At 44.6% G+C, this 26,206-nt stretch overlaps 1 protein-coding gene across 1 annotated transcript in view; it reads left to right on the top strand.

The window, feature by feature from the left end:
* Positions 1 to 26,206, top strand: part of OCA2 (OCA2 melanosomal transmembrane protein) — a 283,390-nt gene that overhangs the window by 20,504 nt on the left and 236,680 nt on the right. Inside the window, exons 2-8 of the mRNA XM_068968987.1 lie at positions 959 to 1,057; positions 3,509 to 3,697; positions 7,562 to 7,619; positions 9,609 to 9,681; positions 15,146 to 15,306; positions 17,046 to 17,128; positions 18,565 to 18,718. Of these exons, the coding sequence (XP_068825088.1) occupies positions 959 to 1,057; positions 3,509 to 3,697; positions 7,562 to 7,619; positions 9,609 to 9,681; positions 15,146 to 15,306; positions 17,046 to 17,128; positions 18,565 to 18,718 (817 nt within the window). The remainder of the gene's footprint in view (positions 1 to 958; positions 1,058 to 3,508; positions 3,698 to 7,561; positions 7,620 to 9,608; positions 9,682 to 15,145; positions 15,307 to 17,045; positions 17,129 to 18,564; positions 18,719 to 26,206) is intronic.

Here is a 26,206-nt window from a genome sequence, read left to right as displayed (position 1 = left end):
GAGAGGGAGAGGGTGGGATGATTTGGGAGAATGGCGTTTTAACATGTATACTATCATGTAAGAATTGAATCGCCAGTCTATGTCTGATGCAGGATACAGCATGCTTGGGGCTGGTGCATGGGGATGACCCACAGAGATGTTATGGGGAGGGAGGTGGGAGGGGGGTTCATGTTTGGGAACGCATGTAAGAATTAAAGATTTTAAAATTAAAAAAATAAAAAACTAAAAAAAAAAAAAAAAGAACCCCCTGTCTCTGAAGAACCCAGCATTTCTGACAGAGAGTCAGTAAGTGACAGAGATGATGAACGTTATGAGACCTTGGATCCCTGCTTGGCAGTGAGACCCATTATTTAGCAGAAAGTGAAGCACAGCAGTATTCTTGCATGGCTGGTGCAGCAGCCGTAGCAGGAGACATGCTATATTCTCTCCTTTTGTACCTGACTTAATGGACACAGCCATGATGCAGCACTAGTATGTTACTGCCTTCTAGGTGGAGCTCATGTATATGCACACTGCTGTGGTCCAGGGGGTCATCCTCAAGGGGCCCCCAGGGTGACTGATTCATGACATGTCGACCATATACTCTGGCAGAGTTGGTCAACTTGGGTAAGCAGTTTTGGCAAATGCACTGGGAACCCTTGGCAACATGGCTTTTGTGAGGAAAAACTGCACAGAATGGCAAACATGACTGGACTCTATTATAACACTAAACGGAGCCTAAAAGTATTGACCCCACAGCATCTAGTCTGTGTGAATTTCTGTTTGTATTTCTAGTGTGGTTTAGCCTGGGGTGGGAAATTGTCTCTAATTATCTTAAATTCCAACTTTTTACAATGCAGATATAACATGTGAAGTTTGCCACTGATTCTCGGGGCACATTCTTGGATCTAGCTGTAACCACCACTGAACACATCCTTCAGTTTTTGTTAATGATCCCTTCCTTCACTGTGTCTTTCAGGTCTCACCCTCCTTTCTCCCAAGTCTTCGGCTCCAGGTCTAAAGACTCCTGCTTTACAGAAAACACTCCTTTGCTGAGGAATTTCTCGCAAGAAAAAGGGTGAGGTTTTTTTTCTTTTCTTTTCTTTTCTTTTCTTTCTTTCTTATAAAATTAAGAAATCTCTGAGCATTACCCTTATGCTGATTACACTCATGCTGGAGAATAGGATGAGTTTTTACCTGACATGTTTGGTCTCTGCTAGATCCTTGTCAATTCAATGTGTGTTCATGATTCTAGTAGTTGTATTCTGTGCCTTATGAGTTTCCAAATAACCTTGAGCATAACACTGCCATGAGTGTATAGCATATGTACACACTCATCCATGCACTTAGCTCTGACAGGCTGTCTTGAGAGGTCAGGGCTTCTCAACTGGGGCTGAGGTTGGTGCTGTCAGGAGATATTTCTGTTGTCACAAATAGGGAAGCAGTACTACTAGCATTTACGGTAGAGGGCAGAAATGCTGCTAAACACTGCAATGCACAGAACACCTCCCCACAATAAAGAATTATCTAACTCAAATGTCAATAGTTATTAAGTTGAAAATGTATGATTTGAAAGAAAACTCTACTTCTTATAAGTTCCTTTTGAGGATAAACCTGCCTGTTTCTGAAACCAATAAGCAGAGCTGCTCTGTAGGATGAGTTAGACTGTCTCCCTTAGGGTGAAGAACCTTAACTCAGTCCTCCAATTCATCTCCTCTTCCTTCAGCAGGCAAACTTCCAGAAACCTGAGTCACCTTGTTGGTGTTCTCTGATTGCTCACACGTTACAATCTTGGGACATTGTCCTGGACCTTCTTTTCCTGCCCACTGACCCTTGCACTCAGCCTCCCTCCCACAGCCTCTGAGGAACTTCCCACCTTCTCCCTAGCTCTGTCTGTAACTGTTTGGGGGCCTTCACCATTTAGGGTGCATCAGAATTTGAGGGTGCTCTTATGCCATGTGGGTTCCTGGTCTCACCGTCCAAAGACTCAAGTTCATGGGAACTTGATAGGGTGTAGGAATCTTGACTGTCACCTTCCAATGCAGAGCCAATCTGGCTTCTTCCAGGAAACTCTTGATGACAAGTTGTGTTTCCTTGAAAAAGTTCCCACTGAGTCCATTTTACGAGAGGGAACTCCTCTCCTCCTTGGTTCTCCAGGTCAGGTCCACTCAAGTTTAAGGGGGCTCAAATGTCACCTCCTTTGTAAAACTTTGGTTCCTCCACAGCTCATTCAAGAGTCAATGCTCCTTCTCCTTTGCTCTCAGACACCAAATTCATGTCTTTGGAACTTGTCCGTGTGTTATCTGTGATTATGCCTGCCAGCCTGAGTCCTCTTCATCCCATCCCAGCACCTAACAAGGCCTCTGCCACCGGGGAGATAACAACTCTCATCTCTCCTAATGAGTAACTTTGAAAATGAACACTTCACCCATCTATTCCCTTTAATGCTTTCCTTTGAATTACTTGGTAAACTGTTAAGGCCTGAGACATTTTCAACTCATGATTCTCTAGAAAACCAAGAACTCAAGAACATGAAAGCTTTTATCCTGGGTTTGGAAGACAGAGGCCTTGGGATGCTGAGCCCTGTCTCACATCACAGAAGCAGAATATGGATATTACATATAGGTTTCACATAGCCTAGTTTACACCTTCGAGCTTCTCCTTAAGAATAAAACTTTTTTTTTTTTTTTTTTTGTGAACAAGTCCTAAAGCAGTGATAAGGGCTCAGGAGACTCACAATGCCCAATTGAGCTAACTGGGTTTGAGGGGCATAACATAATAGATTGTGGCTATTGTGTCAATATTGCCATCCCACAAGTATTCCATGCAATACAGGGGAATTCTGAGCTTTGAAGCAGCCTTACTAGAGACAAGTGCTAACTGAGAATGTGTACTGAAGGAGTTGTTCAGAAACTCAAGGATTCAATAAAAGTAAACAATGCATCCACATGTAATTTTGATAAAAATTTATGATCCCCCTTGATCCATCCTTCTAGATAGAGGTCTTGTTCTTGGGTCCATCTAATCCAGCACTGATGTTCCTCATTTCTGCTCGTGTAGATGTTGGGCAGGAAAACAACATAGACAATCTTCTCTACAGCTCCATTACAGAAAGATGCCTAGTACAGAGGAGGGAAGGCTTACATCACTCATTGTGCTTCAGGATGAGTATAACAGAACCAGGTGTTGAGAACTCCAGCACAGTCAAAGAGAAAGCAAAAACTGAAATGTACTAGAGGTGGTCTGAGCCAGAAAAAGGTTTACTGGAAAATTCTAAAATCAGAACAGGCTGATGTTTCTTGAAGGGCCACAGTTTATTTTGAAGATTGTGTGACCCCAGAAGATTTCCCTGAAGTCAAGGGTCTGTGATATCAAGAAAGATCTATTCCCACCAGTTTGACAGTATTACAGTGTTTATGGCCCTTTTAAAAACCAGGGTTGATTTCACATTTTAGGCTCACCTTTGAGATGAACTGTTTTGGAGATGCTACTGTTGCTGTGAAAATAACCACAAAGCCTCAATTTCCAGGTCATGGTGCACGCCCGTTTGCCACCCAGAGTTCATTACTGGTGAAGAATCTTGGGAGGACAGCTCAACTGAGTGGGAGGGAAGATCCCTGCTAAGCAGAGAATTGGCAGGTTCCTCTGAATCTGCCTCCTTAGAGAAGGGGGAGCTTCTGGACAGTGCTCACATCAGGTTCCGTCTTGCCAAGCTGAGGTACGATGACTTGGAGCGCCACCACTGGCATGGGGTGGTGGTCACACAGCACACGCCCTGGGACTGGGCTGGGACAGGGAAGTGGGTCTTGCCCTCAGGACATCTTTCCCAAGGACAGGGTGGAGGTGAGGAAGAAGGCTAAGTGGTACTTTCCTGGAAAGTAGTCTGCTTTTCCTTCAGGCCTTGGAAGACAGATAAGGGCACATTTGAACCAGCATGGAGCTTTTAAGAATGCAGGAAAACCTAATTACAGACCTTAATGACTAACATCCCATACTCCTTTCTGTTGTGTGGCTGGGGTCTTCACGTACATGAGGGTTTGCAGATGAGAATAGGCCCTGTGGTGTTCTAGAAGCTGATATTATCATTTATAATCAGTGACTAAGGTTTCTGCACATGCGGCAGAGTGTTTTTAGGGGTGTCTCCCTGATCCTGTTTGTGACACCAATTGTCTTGCTGAATCTCACTGTGTGTACTGTAAACTGAACCCATAGTAGGCAAGGCACAAGCTAAGAGGCTGGAAGAAAATGTGAAGAGCTGTAGGAAAGGTGTCTCCTGGCTGGCACAGCAGCCATAGCAGCAGACATAACATAACTGCACACGACCAATCAGGGCTTTTCCAGGTGAAGCTTATATATATTTCCAGAACAAAAGTAGCCTGTAGCCAAGCGAGTACCACGTGAGGCGTATGTGCAGTGCTCTAAGTGATCTCAGTTGTTACATACTCATGCAAAGCCATTGTTTACAGAACATGGGGTGAGAGGGTGTGAGAGCATGGGACGAGAGACTGGTGCCATCTTGTTAATTTCCTCACAAGGGGCAAGGAATTGGGTGGGTCTGAGAGAGGCCAAGCCCTCCATGCATATGTAGGAGGGCACAGTGCACACATGCATGGGGGATGTGAGGGCATTTTGCAGGACCACCCGCAGGGGTCAGAGGAGGGGTGCTCTCCTTGCTTTGTGTGCTGGGGCTTCTGCATGAGCATTCACTTGAGAGAAGTGTTCTATTAAAAACCATGTGTTTGAAAGTGGCATTTTTAGAGACAGAATAAGGCTTGTGGACCAGGACCACCAAGGTCCCCATTCTGTATCTGCTCAAAGGTAGCTGAGGAACCAGCAGGGGCCAGGTGTGTCCATGCAACTATCTCCTTATTGCCTGGCATTCCCTTTGCTCCACAGCCTTCTGTGGCTTCTACTAAGATGATCTATGCAAAACCCCATGGATAGGTGAGAGGACACCACGAAGCTGTCAAATATTAGTGTTATTATTTCTCTACATAAGGGGGCCCATCTTTTCTGAAGCTGTTTGAAGGGCTGATTAGAAGTGTACCTGCTTGCATCGCAAAGTGTATCTGTCTTTAGCCAGAGAGGCCCACTCTCAGTTGTCCTGTTGATGTTACAGGCAATCCTGAGAGGTAGATAAAGGAAGGTACCTCTGAGAGAGTAAGGATTTTGCTTGAGGTCATGCATGGGCTTCCCTTGTGGCTCAGTTGGTAAAGAATCCACCTGCAATGTGGGAGACCTGGGTTTGATCCCTGGCTTGGGAAGATACCCTTCTTGCCTGGAGAATTCCATGGACTGTATAGTCCATGGGGTCACTAAGAGTCAAACACGACTGAGTGTCTTTCACTTTCACTTTCATGCAGGTTTTTGAGAGAAGCAGAGGGGTAGGGGCAGGAATGTGACCCCAGGTCTCCCACCAGTGCTTGACCATAGAGATGTTTTTTCGACCATGTCTCCTGATAGGGATAGAGTGAAGGGACAATGTAGGTAATTAAATCCCACTTGAGGAATTTAAGTATTGATAGTATTACAGTGTTTAATAGTGGAAAAAATGTGAGAGACTCTTGTACTTTAATGATTACTCAAGAAAGCATGTTTGCTTAACCACAAAACCAAAACCTAGCAGACCTTTTTAGCAACAAACCATGCAACAGAAACACAAGACATGCCTCAAAACAATAAAACAATGGTGGCATGAGACACCATCCTGCCTAGTGAGTTCAATAACATGCTCTCTGCACACATAAAAAAGTAATAATTTGTGAACTTAGCTTGATCATATAGGGAAAAGAAAAACTCCCCTGCTCAACCTGGAGGAGGATGGTGGAAGCTTGACATTTACTCAAGAAAGACAAAGATGTTTTCTCCCCTTCCCCACTTTATCTTTGATTATAAAACTGTGGCCCACTGAGTTTTCAGGGTGTGACACTGCCTCACCCACTCACTTATAAGCCTCACAAATGTCCTATTCCAATAAATCACTTCAATCTATTACTTTATCTCTCGCTGAATTCTTTCTGCACTGAGACATAAAGGACCAGGAGCTCTTTGGAGCCCCCTGAAAAGACACCTAACGGTTTCACTTCTAGCCATGTGTAGTTTCTTTACCATGACTGGTCTTAGCTATAGGTGTGGTAAATGTTCAGCCAGTTTAATCTGCTTTAAAATCATTTGAATTATATGAAAGCATGTGAACAGGTTCCTGGTCCCCGTTGTTCACCATGATGGTAAGCCCTGATACTGTTTACACCCTTCTCCAGCATGCTGGCTCACAACTCCAGAGAATGCGAGGTTCTTCAAATATCCTGTGGCATGGAAAATAAGATCAGTACATTTAAGCCTTTACATTCAGTAGTTGTTTTATCTTCTATGATTCATAGAGTAGTAGCCTCAAACTTTCCACTTAACTAAAGATTTAGTGACATTCTTTTTAACATGTCTAGAAAGTACTATACATTATTGAAACTTGTAAAAGCTATTTTGGATGGTCAGCTCTGCTGTATATGTCAGTTATGTAGAAAGACATTTGTGTTTAGGATAGTTCAATTAATGCTTCATGCTTTAAAAAGAATATTTTTTATTCCCATTTGAATAGAAACTATTGATCATAATTTGGAAGTATGAATGATATGATTATTCATCGGATTCATTAAATCTAAAAGAATGCAGAACAAGGTTTTGCCATTTTGAAAGGATCAGAAAGATTTTGAAAAAGATGTCCCAATATAGACTTTCTTCTTTCATTCTACAAACATATGTCAAGCACAGGCTGTATACCAGCACCCTATCTTTGGCAGGGGCTTAGCACAAATACCCCAGTGCCTGCCCTGGGGAAGCAACCAAGGGAAAGCACCCTCCAGCAACCGGACAGTGATAATATCTTCAGGAGATGGGGTCTGGTGGGCCCTGAGGAGGTGAAAGGAGCAGAGATAAGCCTGGAGTGGCTGCCAGGACCATATTTGGCCAAAGGCCTGAGGGTCACAATTAAGAAGTGTGTAATGATGACTATCAGGGGTCCAGAGAGGGCTGGATTGTCTGTTAAATTATCTCTTAAGGAATTCTTAAATGATTCTGCTGGTACAACCAGTTACAACACTGCAAATTCTTTCTTGAATTGTTTGGTTATGTCTCAGTCAATGTTTATTCAATGATCAAATCCATATTCTTACCTTCCAGAAAACTTAAGGGAAAATAATTGATAAATATGAATCTGAGAGCCAAGATAAAGCTTGTTTCCAGAAAATCAGAGCCTTTAAAAAGCTAGTGAAGAGGCCCAAATCTTGAACTTCAGCATCTCTGACAAGAAGATGTGTTCAGACATTCAGGTTTAACTTTGTTTCCTCCTGTAACCTCCTCTAAACTGCTTCTCATGAAGCTGTATGTTTACAACAGGTCAGTGATGTTCTCAGCAGTATCCTCCTTCATATCATGTTATAGAAAGAATTCTCAAAGAATTCTATGTGGAATTCTTTTAGATGGACATTACCCCAGGCTTCAGCAGACATCTGAGGTTTGACCTTTGTGGGTGCATGCAAATAGGACTGCCATCAGCGTTATCTGGGACCTGTCTTTTCTCTTGCAGGTGCTGTGTACGGTGGCTAAAAGTCGCAGGCTTATTTGTCTTTGTGGTGCTGTGCTCTGTGAGTACCATGGCATGCTGAGCCTTGCTGTCTGTTTAGCAGAGTCCCTGGGTGCTTCGGGCTGGGTAGCAGGGTGCCTGAGGTGTGGGACACACACACATTTCTTAGGAGGAGATGCTGAGCAAATGTGAGATGGTAGTTGAGGTGGTTAGGGAGTCCTGCCCCTAGCAATGTTCCTCTACTTTTGTCCCACTTTGTACAGTGGAAATCATGACAATCTGGCTGTGGTCTGTAGAGGGCAGCTTGCCCTGGGGTCTTAATCCCTATCTTAAGTGGCTTGCCAAATTCTCTTTTCAACCACGTGCAATAAGCACTCTTTATTTGTGTTGGGACTTGTCCAGCAATCATTGTTGCCCCTAGGAATGTCTCAGTGCCCATTTGGAGTGGCGCCCAGCTGTTTGGGAGAGAGTGAAGTTCTGTGTCTGCCTCTTCCCTGGAGACTGCTCTGATTTTACTTGCCCTACATCCCAGGGATGGTTGCAGAGCTAGACCCCTGGGGGCAACCTGAGTTCTCCTCTCGCTTGAGGTGTCATGTGTGTCATTGCCAGCATTTGTGTGGTATGTGCCTTGATATGGCCCTAGCCAAAATAACATTATAGGCACTTAAAATACATTTGCTGAATGAGCAACTGTGAGCCTCCCCCGACCCAATCTGTGTGTGTGCATGTGGATGTGAGGATCCATGTCTGCCTGTGTGTTTGTGTGTGTGCAGTCCTCTATAGGACAAGTAGGTCTTTTGTGGTCTGTGGCCATTTTGAGCTTGTGTGTGTGCCTAGGGAGTTATTTTTGCAGTTAATAATTATTATCTAATTTTAGCATTGGCATAGGATACTTTGTGTGGGCCATTTTTGAGAGACCCCAGTATGTGACAGGGTATGAGACTGTGAGCAAGGAAGGGATGAGTGAGTAGTGTTTCCATACCTGTGCCCTGTGGACTCCAGGACTGGTGTGGTTATGGCTCTTCTCAGCAGGCAGCCTGTGGTGACAGCTGTGCTGGGTGCCCTTTGTGATTGGAAGCTGTGTGTGTGTGACCATGTGTAGCTGTAAATACATGGTCTTCATTATCTGTGTATGTGGGCACGAGGACTAGGGTTCTATGCATGTGCAGGATAGTGCATGACAAGACTCTTCTCAGTGTGACGTGTAGAGAACAACGTTGCATCTCAGACAGCAAGCGTGCACGAAGTCAATATTGGCTGAATTGAATTGAATACAGGCAACACTTTAATAACCCACAAGGGGGGAGAGGAGGGGTCCGCAGAAAGGAAATCTAGGCTAAAGACAATTACAATGAACTGAAAACTTCATGAGTTTACTTTTTTGGTTACCAATTTGCCTTTCTACTTCCTATTCAAACAATTGTGTGTTTCTGAAGACCCAGTTGCTTAACACAGTCTGGTGAGTGGGTGTACTGGAATTTTCAAGGGTGTACTGGGAGGTATGGTTGGGCCAAGTCTCCCCTGATCCCTGTGAGCTCACCTGAGCTCTGTGTCTGGTCTTCACTCTTCTGATAATTGAAATTTTGGTGTTTTGTGGACACAACCAAAGCAAAATTTGAGGAATTTGTTTTGAACCTCTGTAATCTGTTATCTTATCATCACTATAATTTAGTTTCTGAGGGTGTATAAGTTGCTCTGAAAATTCCACAGCGTGAGCTCTCACCATCATATGGGTTGTATTCCCTACTCTCCCGTACTAGAAAACCACGTTTACCCTCCTCTGACAATTTAATTTTAGGGCTGGGTAGTCAATCCTTAAAACTGTCAAATATCAATAATCAAGGCCCACTGTAGCAAAAAAAAAATAGTTTAATGGATCAGAATTTTAACTTTTAATATCTCAGAAAAGCTATTCAGAGTAAGCAGGTAGATTTTGGATACATCAAGCAGCACAATTATCATAACCCTATTTTCAGCTCTTATCAAAGTTACTTAAATCCTATTGCTGTCACACCACAAATCTATCATTAAATGTTTCTGATTGTTGCAGATTTTATTTAGCCTGTATCCAGATCAAGGAAAGCTCTGGCAATTGCTGGCTCTGTCACCGCTGGAAAGCTACTGTATCTGAACCTTTTCTGAGATGGACAGTCACCCGTGGTTGAGTCACAAAGTGAAAAGACCTGAGAACTATTATGATGGTTGCCCAAAGTCACAGCATAAGCAATCATGATTACTCCCCATGTGTGTTTTGTTTCTCCAGGATATTTGAAAGATAAGGCTTCAGAACATAAAGGGAGGGGCCTTTAGTGAGACTGCAGTGGGTGGGTGGTGGGGAGATTCCCCATGGAAAGGTGACAGCAAACAGTGCATTTTAGTTAAGGCCCAGCTTTCTGTGGCTGTTGGATGCTCTTTCTGTCCCCCCAACCACACCCCCAGCCCCTGCCCTCTTATGTTTTAGCTTAAATCGTTCCTGTTTACCTAGCTTTAAGTTCACTGGTTCTTTCCTTGGCAGTGTCATCTGAGTTTGATGATTGCTTGGTTTCTTATCCTCTGGGATCTCTTGCCATTTTGTAGGTCTCAGCTGCTACAACAGAATACCACAACCTGGATGACTTAAGCAACAGACATTTATTTCTCACAGGTCTAGAGGCTGGACATTCAAGGTCAGATGGGCTGATTTGGTTTCTAGTGAGCACTCTCTTTCTGGCTTTCAGATGGCCACCTTCTTGCTATGTCTCCTGTGTTTGTGTATATATGTGTGTGTGTGTGTGTGTGTAAAGAGTGAGAGCTCTCTGGTGTCTCTTCTTACAAGAACACTGATACTATCAAATCTGGGCCTCAACCTATGACCTCATTTACTTTCAGTTATTTCCTTAGAGACCCAGGCTTCCTAGGTGCCTCAGTGGTAAAGAATCTGCCTGCCGATGCAGGAGACGCAGAAGACATGTATTCCATTCCTGGGTCAGGAAGATCCCTTGGAGGAGGACATGAACATTCAGTCCATAGCAGAGATGAAATTTTAATCTTGAAGGTGAACACACCTTAAATTCTATGGGCCAGGGGGAGTTATGTAAATCAAATTAAATGTTGACTATGTTGTGGTCTATGGTTGCCATGGTAACCATCAGTGCCCCAGGCACCTGGAATTTCTCAGTTTTCTTTCATTTCTTTCTTTCAGGCCCTGTACTGTTCCTACCCATCCTTCAGGGGTAGGGCTGCTTTCTCATCTTACCTGCCCCCAGCTCTTAGGGTTCTGTTGTACTCTTGGGCTCCAGATTTGATGTGCTTCCCTATTAAATTCAAGCTTTCTTAGGGATCTCCCCATTCCATTCATTGTCCCTGTGAGAACTTTCTAGAGTTCATGGAAGAAGAAGAGCCTACAAGATGTTAGCATCCCTATTTGGTGGCTCACCAGGCCAAGGTCAAGGCCTAGTTGAGAAGAGGGCTCAGAGGATCCTGACTCAAGTTTGGTCAAGGAGGAGGTTCTTGCCAGTGCTTCTGAGCCCAGCATTAGATAAGCTCTGAAGCAAACTGAAGGAGAAGCCTGAGAGACTCCACAGTTTAGGTGAACCTCACAGATTTGTTCCGTGCACTGCAGTAGCACATTGCCAGCAGTTCAGAAGTACTTTGCTCATGTGTCTCTTTCCATCATGTGTGGGCCTTTAGGACATAGTTCTCTGTTCTGAGAACACCAGAGCAGAGTAGATGGTCATGCTTGTTAGAAGAACAGTATGGAGACTGTGAACCAGGAATTCCTAGGAGAGTGGCCCTGGTGCTCACAGTGGGGTTGGGTCAAGTCAAGCTTGAAAGACAGCTTAAATTTGAGTCATGGATTTGAGTAATGGGAAAAGCAAGAGGACCATGGTTCGATACAACAGAGGAAGAAGATGATTTCTTTGTCTTCTCTCTTCCATGACCTGGTCTGGCTGGGACTCTGGTATAGGTTCAAAGGACTTGAAGGATGATATTGAAAACAAATATTTATTAGTTAGACCAAGATGTTTTGGGGACATAAAATGTGGTGAGAATCATGTTGGTCTCCAGAGAAGGAGAGAAATGAATAGCATGTAGTTTCTTCTCTTGAGGAGCTAGACCAGGGGGGAGAAAAATCTAAAACAGACAATAGTATGTTTTGAGTGAGCACTCTAACAGAATAAGCCTGATCTACAGAGGACACAGGAAGGAGTGAGGATCCTCTCATGCTGTGGATGACAAGAAAGGGTTTAAGGAGAGGAGAGCTTGAGTAAGATCTTAAAAGATAGTGGGGTTCTCTAGGTTTGGGGGAGGCCTCTGAGGCAAAGGCAAGATATGACCTTAGCAGAGCAGACCTTTCAGAACAGCTGGAAGGCAAGGATCAAAACTGTCTGCAGGGTGGGCTTGACCACAGGTCCAAGTTTCTGGGATCCATAAGTCACTGCTGACACCAGAACATTGCAGTGGGCTTTGACTCCCAGGCACAATGTGGGCATCTGGAAAGACAGAGGGAAAGGAGGGCAGAGGTACATGTGGTCCAGTGTCCCTTGGATTTTGTGTGCACTCCATTTGAGTGGTGGTTAATCATAGTGTGTTTTAATCTTCCTGCTAGGGCGTGACACCCCCGCAAGGACAAAGGCCTTGTTCCATTTTCCTTGCTCTTTGTTTGCAATGTGCTGTGCTCTGATTAGTCATTCAGTCGGACTCTTTGCAACCCCAAAGATTGTACCCCACCAGGCATCTCTGTTCATGGGGATTCTCCAGGCAAGGATATTGGAGTAGGTTGCCATGCCCTCCTCCAGGGGATCTTCCCCACCCAGAAACTGAACTGGGGTCTCCTGCATTGCAGGCAGATCCTTTACCAGCTGAGCTACCAGGGAAGCCCCATAAACATTCATTACATTATCAGAAGAAGCCTCTGCTTTTCTGATATTAGCCTTCAAGGGTGCTGATCCATCTCCTGGGTTTCTGCAAGGTCTATAAAGTTTCTACTGTGCTGAAATATCTTTTCCCACTCCATACATATCATGTGTCTGCCTTGGGGAAAGACCAAGACAGGAATAATTTCAGTGTGGCAGAATCATCAGTGTCTTCTTGGGCCTTTCCCTACTATATTCTGCCTCATGTGTGACTTCTGTTTGCCTTTTGTCCTTTTTGGAAGCCATGTAGCAGCATAGCTATGGGTAGATGCTTTCTAGCCAAGAGCTGGCTGCCCATTCTCAGCTCTAATACAGGAAACAGTGCTGATAAAAACACTTCCTTTTTAAAAAAAATTAAAAATTAATTAATTTAAAAATTAATTTTAATTAAAAATTAATTTATTTTAATGGGAGGTGGATTACTTTTGTATTGTAGTGGTTTTTGCCATACATTGACACGAATCAGCCATGGGTGTACATGTGTCCCCTGTTCTGAACCCCCCTCCTACCTCCCTCCCCATCCCATCCCTCAGGGTCATCCCAGTATACCAGCCCTGAGCTCCCTGTCTGATGCATCAAACCTGGACTGGCGGTCTATCTCACATATGGTAACATACATGTTTCAGTGCTATTCTCTCAAATCATCCCTCCCTCGCCTTCTCCCACAGAGTCCAACAGTCTCTTCTTTACATCTGTGTCTCTTTTGCTGTCTTGCATAGAGGGTTATCGTTACCATCTTTCTAAATTCCATATATATGCGTTAGTATACTGTATTGGTGTTTTTCTTTCTGGCTTACTTCACTCTGTATAATAGGCTCCAGTTTCATCCACCTCATTAGAACTGATTCAAATGTATTCTTTTCAATGGCTGAGTAATACTCCATTGTGTATATGTACCACAGCTTTCTTATCCATTCATCTGCTGATGGACATCTAGGTTGCATCCATGTCCTAGCTACTGTAAACAGTGCTGTGATGAACACTGGGGTACACGTTTCTCTTTCATTTCTTGTTTCCTCAGTGTGTATGCCCAGCAGTGGAATTTCTGGGTTGTATGGCAGTTCTGTTTCCAGTTTTTTAAGGAATCTCCACACTGTTCTCCATTGTGATTGTACTAGTTTTCATTCCCACCAGCAGTGTAAGAGGGTTACCTTTTCTCCATACCCTCTCCAGCATTTATTGTTTGTAGACTTTTTGATAGCAGCCATACTGACTGGCGTGAGATGGTACCTCATTGTGGTTCTGACTTGCATTTCTCTGATAATGAGTGATGTTGAGCATCTTTTCATGTGTTTGTTAGCCATCTGTATGTCTTCTTTGGAGAAATGTCTGTTTAGTTCTTTGTCCCATTTTTTGATTGGGTCATTTATTTTTCTGCAATTGAGCTGCATGAAATGCTTATATATTTTTGAGATTAATTCTTTGTCAGTTGCTTTGTTTGCTATTATTTTCTCCCATTTTGAAGGCTGTCTTTTTACCTTGCTTATAGTTTCCTTTGTTGTGCAGAAGCTTTTAAGTTTAATTAGGTCCCATTTGTTTATTTTTGCTTTATTTCCATTACTCTGGGAGGTGGGTCATAGAGGATCCTGCTGTGATTTATGTCAGAGAGTGAAAAACACTTTATTTATCAGTATATTTTTGTACTTAAAAAACAAACAAACCCAGTGCATCTTGTTGGGGGAATTTTAAAAAGGGTTAACTATTCACTGGCACTCCCCAACAGTCTGTTTAAATCCTGTAAACACCTTGGCAACAGTAAAGTTCTGCCTTCTCCCAAGTCAGCTCCATAAACCACCTGTTTCTTTAAGGGCTTTAAGGAAGAGTAAAGGAATTGGTCACTGAATAGTCCTGCAATCAGTGAGCTGCTGCTAAGACTTTTGAGACCTTACACAAAACATAGATCATTTTGGGAATCATTTTTGTTTTGCACCTACAGCAGCTTTCTCTCCTGGAGCAAGATAGCTGGGCTAGCTGCTGTTTAGAATCCTTGGGTGGGCCCCAGACCTTGCAGCAGAGGTGAGAGTCAGCTGGCACAGAGAGAGGGAGCCTGAGAGCACAGACCCTTCCATCTGTGCAGCACACCAGCATGGGGTATAGGAGTGAAGGGGCCAGGTTGTGGTGGGGATGCAAGGGCATGAGGGTTACATGTTGAGAGGAAGGAGCATCTTTTCCATATATCTTCCCTGATTCAGTCCTTCACAAGCTTTGAAGGGATTTCCCTCCTCTCACTGCAATGGGCTTCACTGGTTTAGCCAATTTCAGATTTGTTGTTCAGTTCTCCCTGTGATTTCTCACCAGCCACCTTAGGACTTGGGCATGGCTGTGGATTAGTTTATCTGTTCATTCAGGAGGCCATCCTGTCTGCTGCTCACCATGAGTCCAGGAACTGGGACAGGTGTTTTATTCTGGCTGCCAAGAGTGGTAGCAGAGATGATCGTAGCATGTGAGACACCAGCTAGATGTTAAAGCAGATGATTCAAAACACAATTAAAGAAAACAAAACCAATTGCGTGTGTCAAGAGTGAGGGGCTGAAGGAACAGGAGCAGGCAGGGCAGATGGAAGGGATGGCCTGAACGTTCCTTTCCTTGTGTGCCTCCTGAGATGGGTGTTCCCTGGGAGGGTGGGGATGGAGGGGGGGTGCAGTCCAGGCCTCTCCCTCTTGTGTCGTAGTTTGCCTTGACACTCCCCCAGCTGTGAACCTCAGCAGCCACGCAGACTCCATGCTGCTCCAGGTGGGCCTGGCAGGGGCCCTGGTGGCCGGCAGCCCCAGTCGTCTCGGGAGAGAAGAGCACCTGCTGGTGGAGGTGACCCAGGCCAACACACCAGGCTCCAGGTGGCGGCGGCCACAGCAGGTTACACCTAAAGTTACTTGAAAAGAATTGTAAAAAATCATTTTATTTCTTTATAAATTGAATTTCTTCTTGAATGGATTTGATGGGAGCCACCATTATTAGGCAAGCTGTTATCTTTTATTTTGTCATGGAAATTCTCTTTTCTCTAAGGCGGTCATAAAACTCTTACCATTTCAGTAAAGTCAGGCTTTTGAGGTTTCTTTTTTTTTCAATTTAGAGTTTTTTTTTTTTTTTTTTTGACAATTCAGGGAAACATATTTTTGAAAGTGCAGTTAAATCTGAGCCTTACATCATGGCACAGAAGATAGTTCAACACCATGGTTCCCTTGAGTTTGTGGACTCTTAGCTAAGGCTGTCTTTCCCCGAGCTTCTGCTTCTGTACCAATATGACTTTGTGCTCAGCGCCTAAGGCAAGGACTTTAGTTCACATCCTGCAAAGGTTAGGAGAGCCAGCAGTCCCAGCCACCATGTCCCAGAGCCCAGACAAGTCTCTCTCTCGTCTCCCAAATCCTGGCCTCAGGGACTCCCCTGGATTTCCATGATGACTTCCATATGAAGTCATATCCCTAGTTCACAGATTTTCCCTGTTATAACTAATAGAAGGAAACACTGCTGGTATATGAGGCTGTGTCATCCAAAATGGAGTATAACTGCAGTAATGGTGGGTAGAGCACCCGTCACGTTTTTCTGCCATACGGAGCAGTGTCCCCAGAGCCAGAGTTTCATTAAGAAGAAGGCTGCAGTTTCATGGACAATGGCTGATGCAGCACTGATGTTCTAAACTGGTTGCTCTGGCCATGGTCTTAGGACATAAACTTGGTTTCCCTGTATGCATTGCCTATTTCGCTGGCAAGGATTCCTCAGTAAAGATGAGATGGGCACACTTAATCTGCTGATGGTTCCCTCTGTGACCTTGTGTGGAGGAGGGCATGACCTTTTGTAGCCTGCTGACACATCAATAGTTGCCTACCCTTGGATCTGTATTGAGCTTCCTGGCTCCAGAAACACAACACAGGAGATTTTTACTGAAGGTTTTTTTTTTTTTTTTCTGATACACTCTTTCCAAACATGAAAGTTTTAAGAGAAGTTGTGATTTCTCATTCAGGCTTTGACCAATTTCAGAGTTCCTGGTTTTTATTTTCTTTATGATTTGTGGGTGGCAAGACTTCTGTCTTCCCACTGAAATTTCCCCAGCAGCCACAGCCAGGCCTCCCGCCTTTGCCCCATCAGCACCTCCATCTCTGCACACATCTGGCCCCTTTCATCTGGCTTTTCCACTCCCCTGCCCTTGACAAGGGCACCTCAGCCTGTGAAACTGGAAGCTCATCCTCAGGCCCTTCTCCCACAGGCTTCTGGGATCTGGGTGTGGAGAGTTTCCTGCCTCCAGTTTGCAAACAGAAAGCAGTCAGTTGCCTCAGTGGGTTCAGACGACTGTCTCCAATAGCATGCAGTGATTTCCTTTTCTCTGAATAGGTTATATTTACTTCTGTATTTTTGTGTCTTTGTACATGAATTCTGTATTTGTATTTCTGTATTCTTTTTCTTAAACACAGCTCTCCAAATTATGGATGTTTCCAGCTGCACATCACCTGGCTGTCTCTAACATCTCTATGTGAAAAGGACTTGTGCTCTTTTCTTTCTTCTGATTCTAGACAAGCACCTGCCCTGAACACTGCTGGACCCCAGCTGATGGCCCAGATTCAAAGCCTTACCAGGATTTCATGCTTCGACTTTTGCAGGTCACTCATAACTGGACTATATTTTTAAATCCAAGCAGAAGTGAGCACGTGGTGGTGAGCAGGACCTTTGAGGTTCTTAGCAGGTAGGTCTTGGTGACTGAAGTCTCAGGGAAGCTACTCTGGGACATGTTCCCTAGAGAAGTGTGACCCTTGGGACTCCAGTTATGAATAGCTAGGCAAGTTATGGGCTTGGAGTTGCTCCTTTTGTGTAGCTAGTGAGCATGAGTCTGTGGCAGGCATCAAAACCACAGGTGTCAGGAAGTAAGATTGCAGAACCCATTTTGAAGCAAACTATGTTTTACAGCTGATACTTTAAATTCCTTAATATCATGAAGCTACACAGTGGGGAATTCTAGTATATCTTAGAATTCTTTTTTCTGTAACGCCACTACATTTTTAAGTCTGTACTTTTGGTTACTATATAAGTTTTCTAGGCCTGCTTATATAAATACCAGACAAGTGGCTTAAACAGTAGACATCTATTTCCTCAAGCTGTCAGCAGGGTATGTCCCTCCTGAGGCCCCTCTCCTTGGTGTGTGGATGGTGTCTTCTCCCTGTGTCCTCACGTGGTCATCCCTCTGCATCTCTGTGTGCCAAATTCCTTTTCTTACAAGGATACCAGTCATGTTGGTGTCACTGTTTTTCACTTAATCACCTTTGTGAAGACCTTATCTCCAAATACAGTCACATCCTGAAGTATGGAGAACTAGGATGTCCAGATATGAATTTTGAGGGGGCACAATTCAGCTCAGAGCAGTTACTGAAATTTTAGAGTCTTTATTTTCACCAGGCCACATACTATTGATCTGCATGCTTCTTGTTCCTGGTGTTTTCCCACCATTAGTGACAACCTGATTACCTTTTCTCAGGTTGCACATGACTCTTTTCCAAATTTCTCACATGCGAGAATCATTGGATTTGCGATTTGTTAGCATGGGCTTCTCAGGTGGTACTAGTGGTAAAGAACCCATCTGTCAATACCAGAGTCATAAGAAACACAGGTTCGATCCCTGGGTCGGGAAGATCCCCTGGAGGAAGACATGGCAACCCATTCCAGTATTCTTGCCTGGAGAATCCCATGGACATAGAAGCCTGGCTGGCTATAGTCCATAGGGTTGCACAGAGTCAGATACGACTGAAGTGACTTAGCATGGGCACAAAGCAATCAGATGTGTGGTGAGGAGGAAGATGGAAAATTAAATGGTTTGAACCACTGTGAACATTCTTGCTCCTGTTCATTGCTGTACTGGTGGCACTGTGGTGAGGCAGGCAATGACTGAGGGAGGCTGAGGAGCTATGTCAGAGGGGCCTGGCTATGTGGAGGCTGTGTATATATTCACGTGGCTTGCCTGTGCTCAGGGCTCCTCATCTGGCAGGTTAGGCACTCTGAGATCGGTTCAGGCTCTGGGTATAGCCATGGGCGACTGGTGTTGGGAAGAAAGCTGAGGGAGCAAGTGCTGATGGTTGATGTCAGGTCTGTTTCCTTTATCAGTGGTATGATATTTGCTTCATTCTTCAGAGAGCCTGTTTCCATCAGCGTCCACGCCTCCCTCCAGCAGACCCAGATTGTTCCTCTTCTGATGACTCATCAGTACCTCCGAGCAAGTGTTGAAGCACAAGTGACCATTGCTGCAGTCATCCTCGCTGGGGTCTACGTGCTAATTATATTTGAGGTAACTTGCATGCCTGCTCTCCTGGGTTTATCTGTGCCCACAGGTAAGTGTATTTTAACATGTTGGGTGCTGGGGATGGGCTCAGTCTTGCATTTTAATCGAACTGAAATAGTGTCTTTCCTAAAAAGTAACATTTCCCTCATTCTAGGTAGAAAATTGCTCTGTACTGGAATATTTGCTGAATCTTGGCAGTTGCCATATGCAAGATGAGTTTTGCCAGGCACTAGAAAAATTTTGTTGAGAAAACTGAATGTGCACATGATTTTCTCACCCTCGATTTGCTGCTCACACAGAATGCCCGTGAAGGGACAAGTGTTGAAACTTTCTGAGAATCAGGGTCTGTAAAATGGGCATGTTAAAATACCCCCTATCTGCTTCATAGGATTGTATGCACGATGAGGACCTTGGAGACCTTGGGCTATGTGTGGGGAAGGATTATTATCTGTTATGTTTATCAACTCAGCTAATTAGCCTAATGATTTCATGTCCCATCAATTCAGTGTTTCTGGGAAATTTTAAGTGTGGCTATACCTTCAATAGCATGAAACAAAGTACAGACACTGCCTGACTGGGCAGGTCCATTGTTGTTTTAGTTGTGAAACCAGATTTACAGCAACACACAGATGGGACTTTTGGCTCCACTGGGCTGAGCCTGGAGGATCAGGAGGTGAAGGTGAAAGTAAAGGGGTGTGTTTTCTCAAAATATGAAAAGTGCCCTGGAGCTTCAAGGAGGTGATCTGAGGGGGGAGTGACCAGGAAAATTCTTGAAATTCCCTGAGGCTGTCTGATCTGTCTGTGAGGAATGTTGGCTTCAGCAGGTTGAGCCCCTAGTTGTCCAACAAGGTCCATCCATGGATTTAGTTGCTCTGTCTCATTTATTCTGGGGCAGCTCTATTCTGTCCCCACCCCCCACCAATATTATTATTGTTTCAGGGTTCCTATGATCACACACACACTCTGTGATCAGGCAGAGTCTGGAGGAATCCAGGAGCAAGTTTCTGAGCAGTTTCCTCCTCAAGGAGCCACAGAAAACATTACTTCCTCCAGTGGCATTGTTTAAGGGCAGGCTGCTTGAGACGTAGTGTGCAAGGTTTTTGTTGAGGTGATTTTATAATCACAAAATTAATACACAGAAATCCTCTGCATTCCAATACACTAACAATGAAAAATCAAAAAGAGAAATTAAAGAAAAAACCCCATTCACCATCACAACAAATAGTATAAAATATCTAAGAATCAGTTCAGTTCAGTTCAGTCGCTCAGTCGTGTCTGACTCTTTGCAACCCCATGAATTGCAGCAAGCCAGGCCTCCCTGTCCATCACCAACTCCCAGAGTTCACTCAAACTCATGAATAAACCTACTTAAAGGGACAAAAGACCTGTATGCAAAAAGCTATAAGACACTGATAAAATAAATCAAAGAACATGGACAGATGAAGAGATACACCATGTTCTTGCATTGTAAGAATCTGTATTGTGAAAATGACCATACTACCCAAAGCAATCTAAAGATTCAATGCAATCCCTATCAAATTACCAACGGCATTTTTCACAGAACTGGAACAAAAAATTTTACAATTTGTAAGGAAATACAAAAGACCCCAAATAGCCAAAGCAACCTTGAGAAAGAAAAATGGAGCTGGAGAAACCAGCTTTCCTGATTTCAGACTATACTACAAAGCTACAGTCATCAAGATAGTATGGTACAGGCACACACAAAAAAAATATAGACCAATGGAACAAGATAGAGAGCCCAGAGATAAACCCATGTACCTATGGGAATCTTATCTTTGGCAATGGAGGCAAGAATATACAATGGAAGAAAGACTGTCTCTTTAATAAGTAGCATGCAAAAACTGGACAACTACATGTAAAAAGCATGAAACTAGAACACTTCCTAACACAGAACACAAAAATAAACTCAAAATTTATTAAAGACTAAAATATAAGGCCAGAAACTATAAAGTTCTTAGGGGAAAACATAGGCAGTACACTCTGGCATAAATCACAGCAATGTCCTCCAACACCTACCACCTAGAGTAGTCAAAATAAAAACAAATGGAATCTAATTAAACTTAAAAGCTTTTGCACAGCAAAGGAAACTGTTCAGTTCAGTTCAGTTCAGTTCAGTTGTTCAGTCATGTCTGATTCTTTGTGACCCCATGAACTGCAGCACGCCAGGCCTCCCTGTCAATCACCAACTCCCAGAGTCCACCCAAACCCATGTCCATCGAGTTGATGATGCCATCCAACCATCTCATCCTCTGTTGTCCCATTCTCCTGCTGCCCTCAATCTTTCCCAGCATCAGGGTCTTTTCCAATGAGTCAGCTCTTCTCATCAGGTGGCCAGAGTATTGGAGTTTCAGCTTCAACATCAGTCCTTCCAATGAACTGGGTTCCAATGAACCCAGGACTGATCTCCTTTAGGATGGACTGGTTGGATTATTTACAGGAAACTGTAAACAAGGTGAAAAGACAGCTCTCAGAATGGGAGACAATAATTTCAAATGAAGCAACTGGCCGAGGATTAATCTCCAAAGCATATAAGCAGCTCATATAGCTCAATATCAGAAAAACAAGAAACTTAATCAAAAAATTAGCAGAAGGCCTAAACGGATATTTCTCCAAAGAAGATATAGAGATGGCAAATAAACACAGGAAAAGATGCTCAACATCACTCATTATTAGAGAAATGCAAATCAAAACTACAATGAAGTATCACCTCACACCTGTCAGAATGGCTATCATCAAAAAATCTACGAACAATAAATGCTGGACAGGATGGGAAGAAAAGGGAATCCTCTGCACTGTTGGTGGAAATGTAAACTGATACAGCCATTATGGAGAACAGCATGGAGATTCCTTAAAGACTAAGAATAAATCTACCACATGACCCAGGAATCCCACTACCGGGCATATACCCTGAGAAAACCACAATTCAAAAAGACATCTACCCCAGTGCTCATTGCAGCACTATTTCCATTAGCCAGGTCATGGAAGCAACCTTGTTGTCCATCAACAGAGAAATGGATAAAGAAGATGTGGTACAATACTCAGCCGGATATAAAGGAAAGGATGTGAATCTGTTGTAGTAAGTCAGAAAGAGAAAGACAAATATCATACATTAATGTATATAAATGGGATCTAGAAAAATGATACTGATGAATCTATTTGTAGGGAAGGAATGGAGTTGCAGACATAGAGAATGGACTTGTGGACAGAGCAGGGAAATGAGTGGGTGGGATGCATTGAGGAAGTAGTGTTGACACATACACACTATAATGTATTAAATAGATAGCTAGCGGGAAGCTGCTATATATCACAGTGAGCCCAGCCTCTGTAATGACCTAGAATGGTGTGATGGGGGAGAGAAGGGAAGCTAAAGAGGCAGAGGATATATATATATATATATATATATACACATATATGTATATGCTGCTAAGTCACTTCAGTCGTGTCCGACTCTGTGTGACCCCATAGACGGCAGCCCACCAGGTTCCCCTGTCCCTGGGATTCTCCAGGCAAGAACACTGGAGTGGGTTGCCATTTCCTTCTCCAAGGCATGAAAGTGAAAAGTCAAAGTGAAGTCGCTCAGTTGTGTCCGATTCTTAGTGACCCCGTGGACTGCAGCCTACCAGGCTCCTCCATCCATAGGATTCTCCAGGCAAGAGTACTGGAGTGGGTTGCCATTGCCTTCTCCTATATAACGACTAACTTGTGTTATTGTACAGCAGAAGCCAACACAACATTGTAAAGCAATTTTCCTCCAATGAAAAAAGAAAAGAAAAAAATAAGAAAATATCACATTAGACATGACTGTTTCTCCTAACTCTCAAAGAATCCAGATGTGCACAGGTGGTCTCAGCTGTTCCTACCCTCCCTCTCCTGCTACCTTGCCTTCACAGGTGGCGCTTGTGGTAAAGAACATGCCTGCCAATACAAGAGACATAAGAGATGTGGGTTCAATCCCTGGGTCAAGAAGATCCCCTTGAGGAGGGCATGGCAACCCACTCCAGTATTCTTGCCTGGAGAATCCTATGGACAGAGGAGCCTGGCAGGCTACAGTCCATGGGTCACACAGAGTTGGACATGACTGAGTGACTTAGCACACACAGAGGACAGACAGCACTGTGGGTTACTCTGGGATCAGAAACACCAACACAGCCTAGCTTGGGTGCCATCCCCAAGCCACCCTTCCCTCACAGACACATGAATGCACCCATGCTGAGGCGATTTGTTTGGTAACATACAGACCCTGCCAAACCATCACAGGTGGAAACAACAGATGAGTTTGAGAAGAAAGTGGGTGTGCTCGCTCTTATGTGAAGTGCCTTTGACACTCAGACCTCAAAGACAGTGATGAGACAACCCCCAGTGAGGTGGCAGCTGGCCCACCCCTCAGACATGGCCCCTGCCTCTCCTACACACAGAAGGCCCTGGGCAAGAGGAATAGTCACAAGAGCAGTAGGGTTTGGGGGAGAAAGAGCAGAGACCCTTGTTGCCAGGCCCTCCCACACCACTGGCCAGCAGGTGAACCCTCTTTCATTCCTTATGCAGCTTAGGACCCCTTGATGAAAGGAGATGGTTCATGGCAACATTCTCAAAGGAGACTCCAGAATAGCAATGGGTGCCAGAAGTTCCCTCCAGTGGCAGTGCAGTGAGAAGTGCAGCAGTTGGTGCTCCCCCAAGGTAGGTCCCCAGCTCAGCAAGAGTCATGAGATTCTCTCTAGCTATGTGAGAACCAGGCTCAGCGGGCTCTGGCACCAGAAGGAGAAGGCACCACCCCTCCCTGTAGGGGTATGGCCACCTCCTGCTTCCAGCCAGCCTCTCAGCATCTGCACATGTGGTCAACAGGCCTCTGCTCACTGTAATCTATAAGAGACCCAGGCTGCTTCTCACCTGGGCACCACTGAGGCAAGAAGAAGGGGGAGTCTCTCTTCTCATATCCCAAAAAGCAGAACAGAGTTCACAACCAAATCTGACTTCAGAGAGAAGGGTGGGCAGTTCACCATGCACAAGGACAAGAATGCATTCACATGGAAAAACAAGCAGGCAAGGTCTGCCACTTTCAAAGAGGCCAAAGCACCTCTTCCTAGGAGATAAGGGAGGGTAGAAAGAGGACCCACCTGGAAGACAGTGCAGCAAGCAGAGCACTGTTACTACCTCATAGGCAGACAAGACCCAGCCCAGGAAAATAGGAGCTGGCCCAGGTCTTATACCAGGGCATAGAGAGGTAGGGTGTCACCTCAAGGGACAGCCAGTTCATGCCCTACAAACCAAAAAGTTCTCTAAGTTTTGCAGATGAAGAAAGTGAAATGTGGAGAATTTACTTAGCATCAAAAAGCCCATAATCATCCTACTACATCATGGCAGTAAGAAACAATTGGAAAACACGGCCTTCAATTGGACGCACATTGTAAGTGCTAAAATGCCTATGAAACACAAAGTGGTACTGAATTCAAGGCCCAGAACTGTGCCACTTGTACACTGTCTTGGGAATTTTTAGAAACACAGGATTCAGAACCGAGGAACGTCTAGGAAACCCACCACCAGTGTTTCACCTGTCACTATGGACCAGTTGGCTCCTGCCATTGCCCTCACGTACTGGGAGGGAATGGTCTCAAGAAGGCACAGGTCCCTCCTTCCATGAGCAGCCCCTCCTTAAACAGAGGTGCTCCTGCTGCCCAATGCTCCCCAGTCCAGGAGAATTTATATGAGATAACAGGCTCCCAGAGCTCATGTGGGGTCCCTAGAGAGCAAGGCACAGAAGCAGTGGCATACAGCTGCTTGGGGACAGTGTACAGCAGCCAGCACACCACATGGGCAGAAATGGCAGCCATGGGAGTTCCACATATCTTCAGATATTTAGGTAGCTCATTCTTCTGATGAGTCTCTCTGCACTTTATTTATCCTTACATTTACCAAAGTAGCCCAAGGAAGAAGATTAGTCAACCATCTCACGTTCCGAACATTTAAGTGTAAACTGGGAGATGATGTCAGCATCATGGCAGCATGAGCTAGCCCTCCTTTTTGTCCCCCTTTCCTGATAGCTAACTAAGCATCCATCCCAAAGAAAAAGTACCTCTGTAGGAGCAGTGAGATTCAAAGGACCTAGGAGGAGCCTCTCCTGCCTGTGCATCCAGTAATAAGCAAACATACACTAGCCTAAGCTGTGAAACCAGCAGGAGCAAGCAATGGCAACCTCATCTCTCTTGGCTGCTATCAGGGAAAACCTAGACAGTGCTAACCTGAGCAGATACCCAGGAACAGGAGAGAGTTTGTAGAAGCCCAGCCTTTCTGAGAGGAAATTACAGCATATCACTGAAGGAAAACAATACAAGTTAGGACACACTGGAGAGGGTAATAGGACCATGGTCAGCACTGCCCCTCTCCTAAGGCCACACTCCATCGGGCTGAACTAACTGACAGGGAGTAAGTGCTTGGCTTCCCCAGCTGTGCAGGATGCAGGAAGAGAACCAACTTCTCTCTGCCAGAACCAGAGTACTCAGGCAGGGCATCCATGCCTGCAGGGAGGGAGGTCAGGAAAGAGTCAAGTGAAACTATCAAAGGGCGTTAAAGGAAGACATTTCCTGCTGACTGCACTCAGCACTTCAGCAGGAAATCTGATTTTTGACCTGGAGAAGCTCATCCTAGGCTCCCCTCAAGGCCTGCAGCCATCCCTAACTCCAGCCTCCCCCTGTCTCCCCCCACTGCCTTGGTAGTGGCTCCTAACACATGCTCTCTGTGTGGTGGTGAGAGCACTGTTGGTCAACAGTAGATGGAATGCTGCCAGAAAACAGACTTGCCATGGGCAAAGGAGAACTGGAGCTATAGCACTGTCTACTGCCAATAAAAGGGGCTTCTCCAGCAGCTAGCCTGGTGAGCTGCAGAGCTGGAGAACACATAAAAGCATACAAATTCTGTCACAAGAAGGAGCAAGAAGAGTGCAGCAGGTGTGTCCACAGGAGATCAGAGAAAGTATCAGGTATAACAGAACAAACAAACTATATCCCACCTGAATACAACTAATAAAGATTTGAGGAGATGTCTGCTACTTTGCCGACAAAGGTCCATGTAGTTAAAGCTATAATTTTTCCAGCAGTCATGTACAAATGTGAGAACTGGACCATAAAGAAGGCTGAATGCTGAAGAATTGATGCTTTTGAACTGTAGTGTCAGAGAAGACTCTTGAGAGTCCCTTAGACTGCAAGGAGATCTAACAAGTCTATCCTAAAGGAATATTAACTGGAAGGACAGATGCTAAAGCTTAAACTCCAATACTTTGGCCACCTGATGCAAAGAACTGACTCATTGGAAAAGACCTTGATGCTGGGAAAGATTGAAGGCAGGAGAAGAAGGGGACAACAAAGGATGAGATGGTTAGATGGCATCACTGACTTGATGGACATGAGTTTGAGCAAGCGCCAGGAATTGGTGATGGACAGGGAATCCTGGCGTGCTGCATTCCATGGGGTCGCAAAGAGTTGG

The sequence above is a fragment of the Capricornis sumatraensis genome, chromosome 3 (assembly GCF_032405125.1).
Source record: "Capricornis sumatraensis isolate serow.1 chromosome 3, serow.2, whole genome shotgun sequence".
Taxonomy (NCBI): domain Eukaryota; kingdom Metazoa; phylum Chordata; class Mammalia; order Artiodactyla; family Bovidae; genus Capricornis; species Capricornis sumatraensis.
The sequence above is the reverse complement of the archived record's forward strand: the minus strand, read 5'-3'. Positions and strand labels throughout refer to the sequence as shown.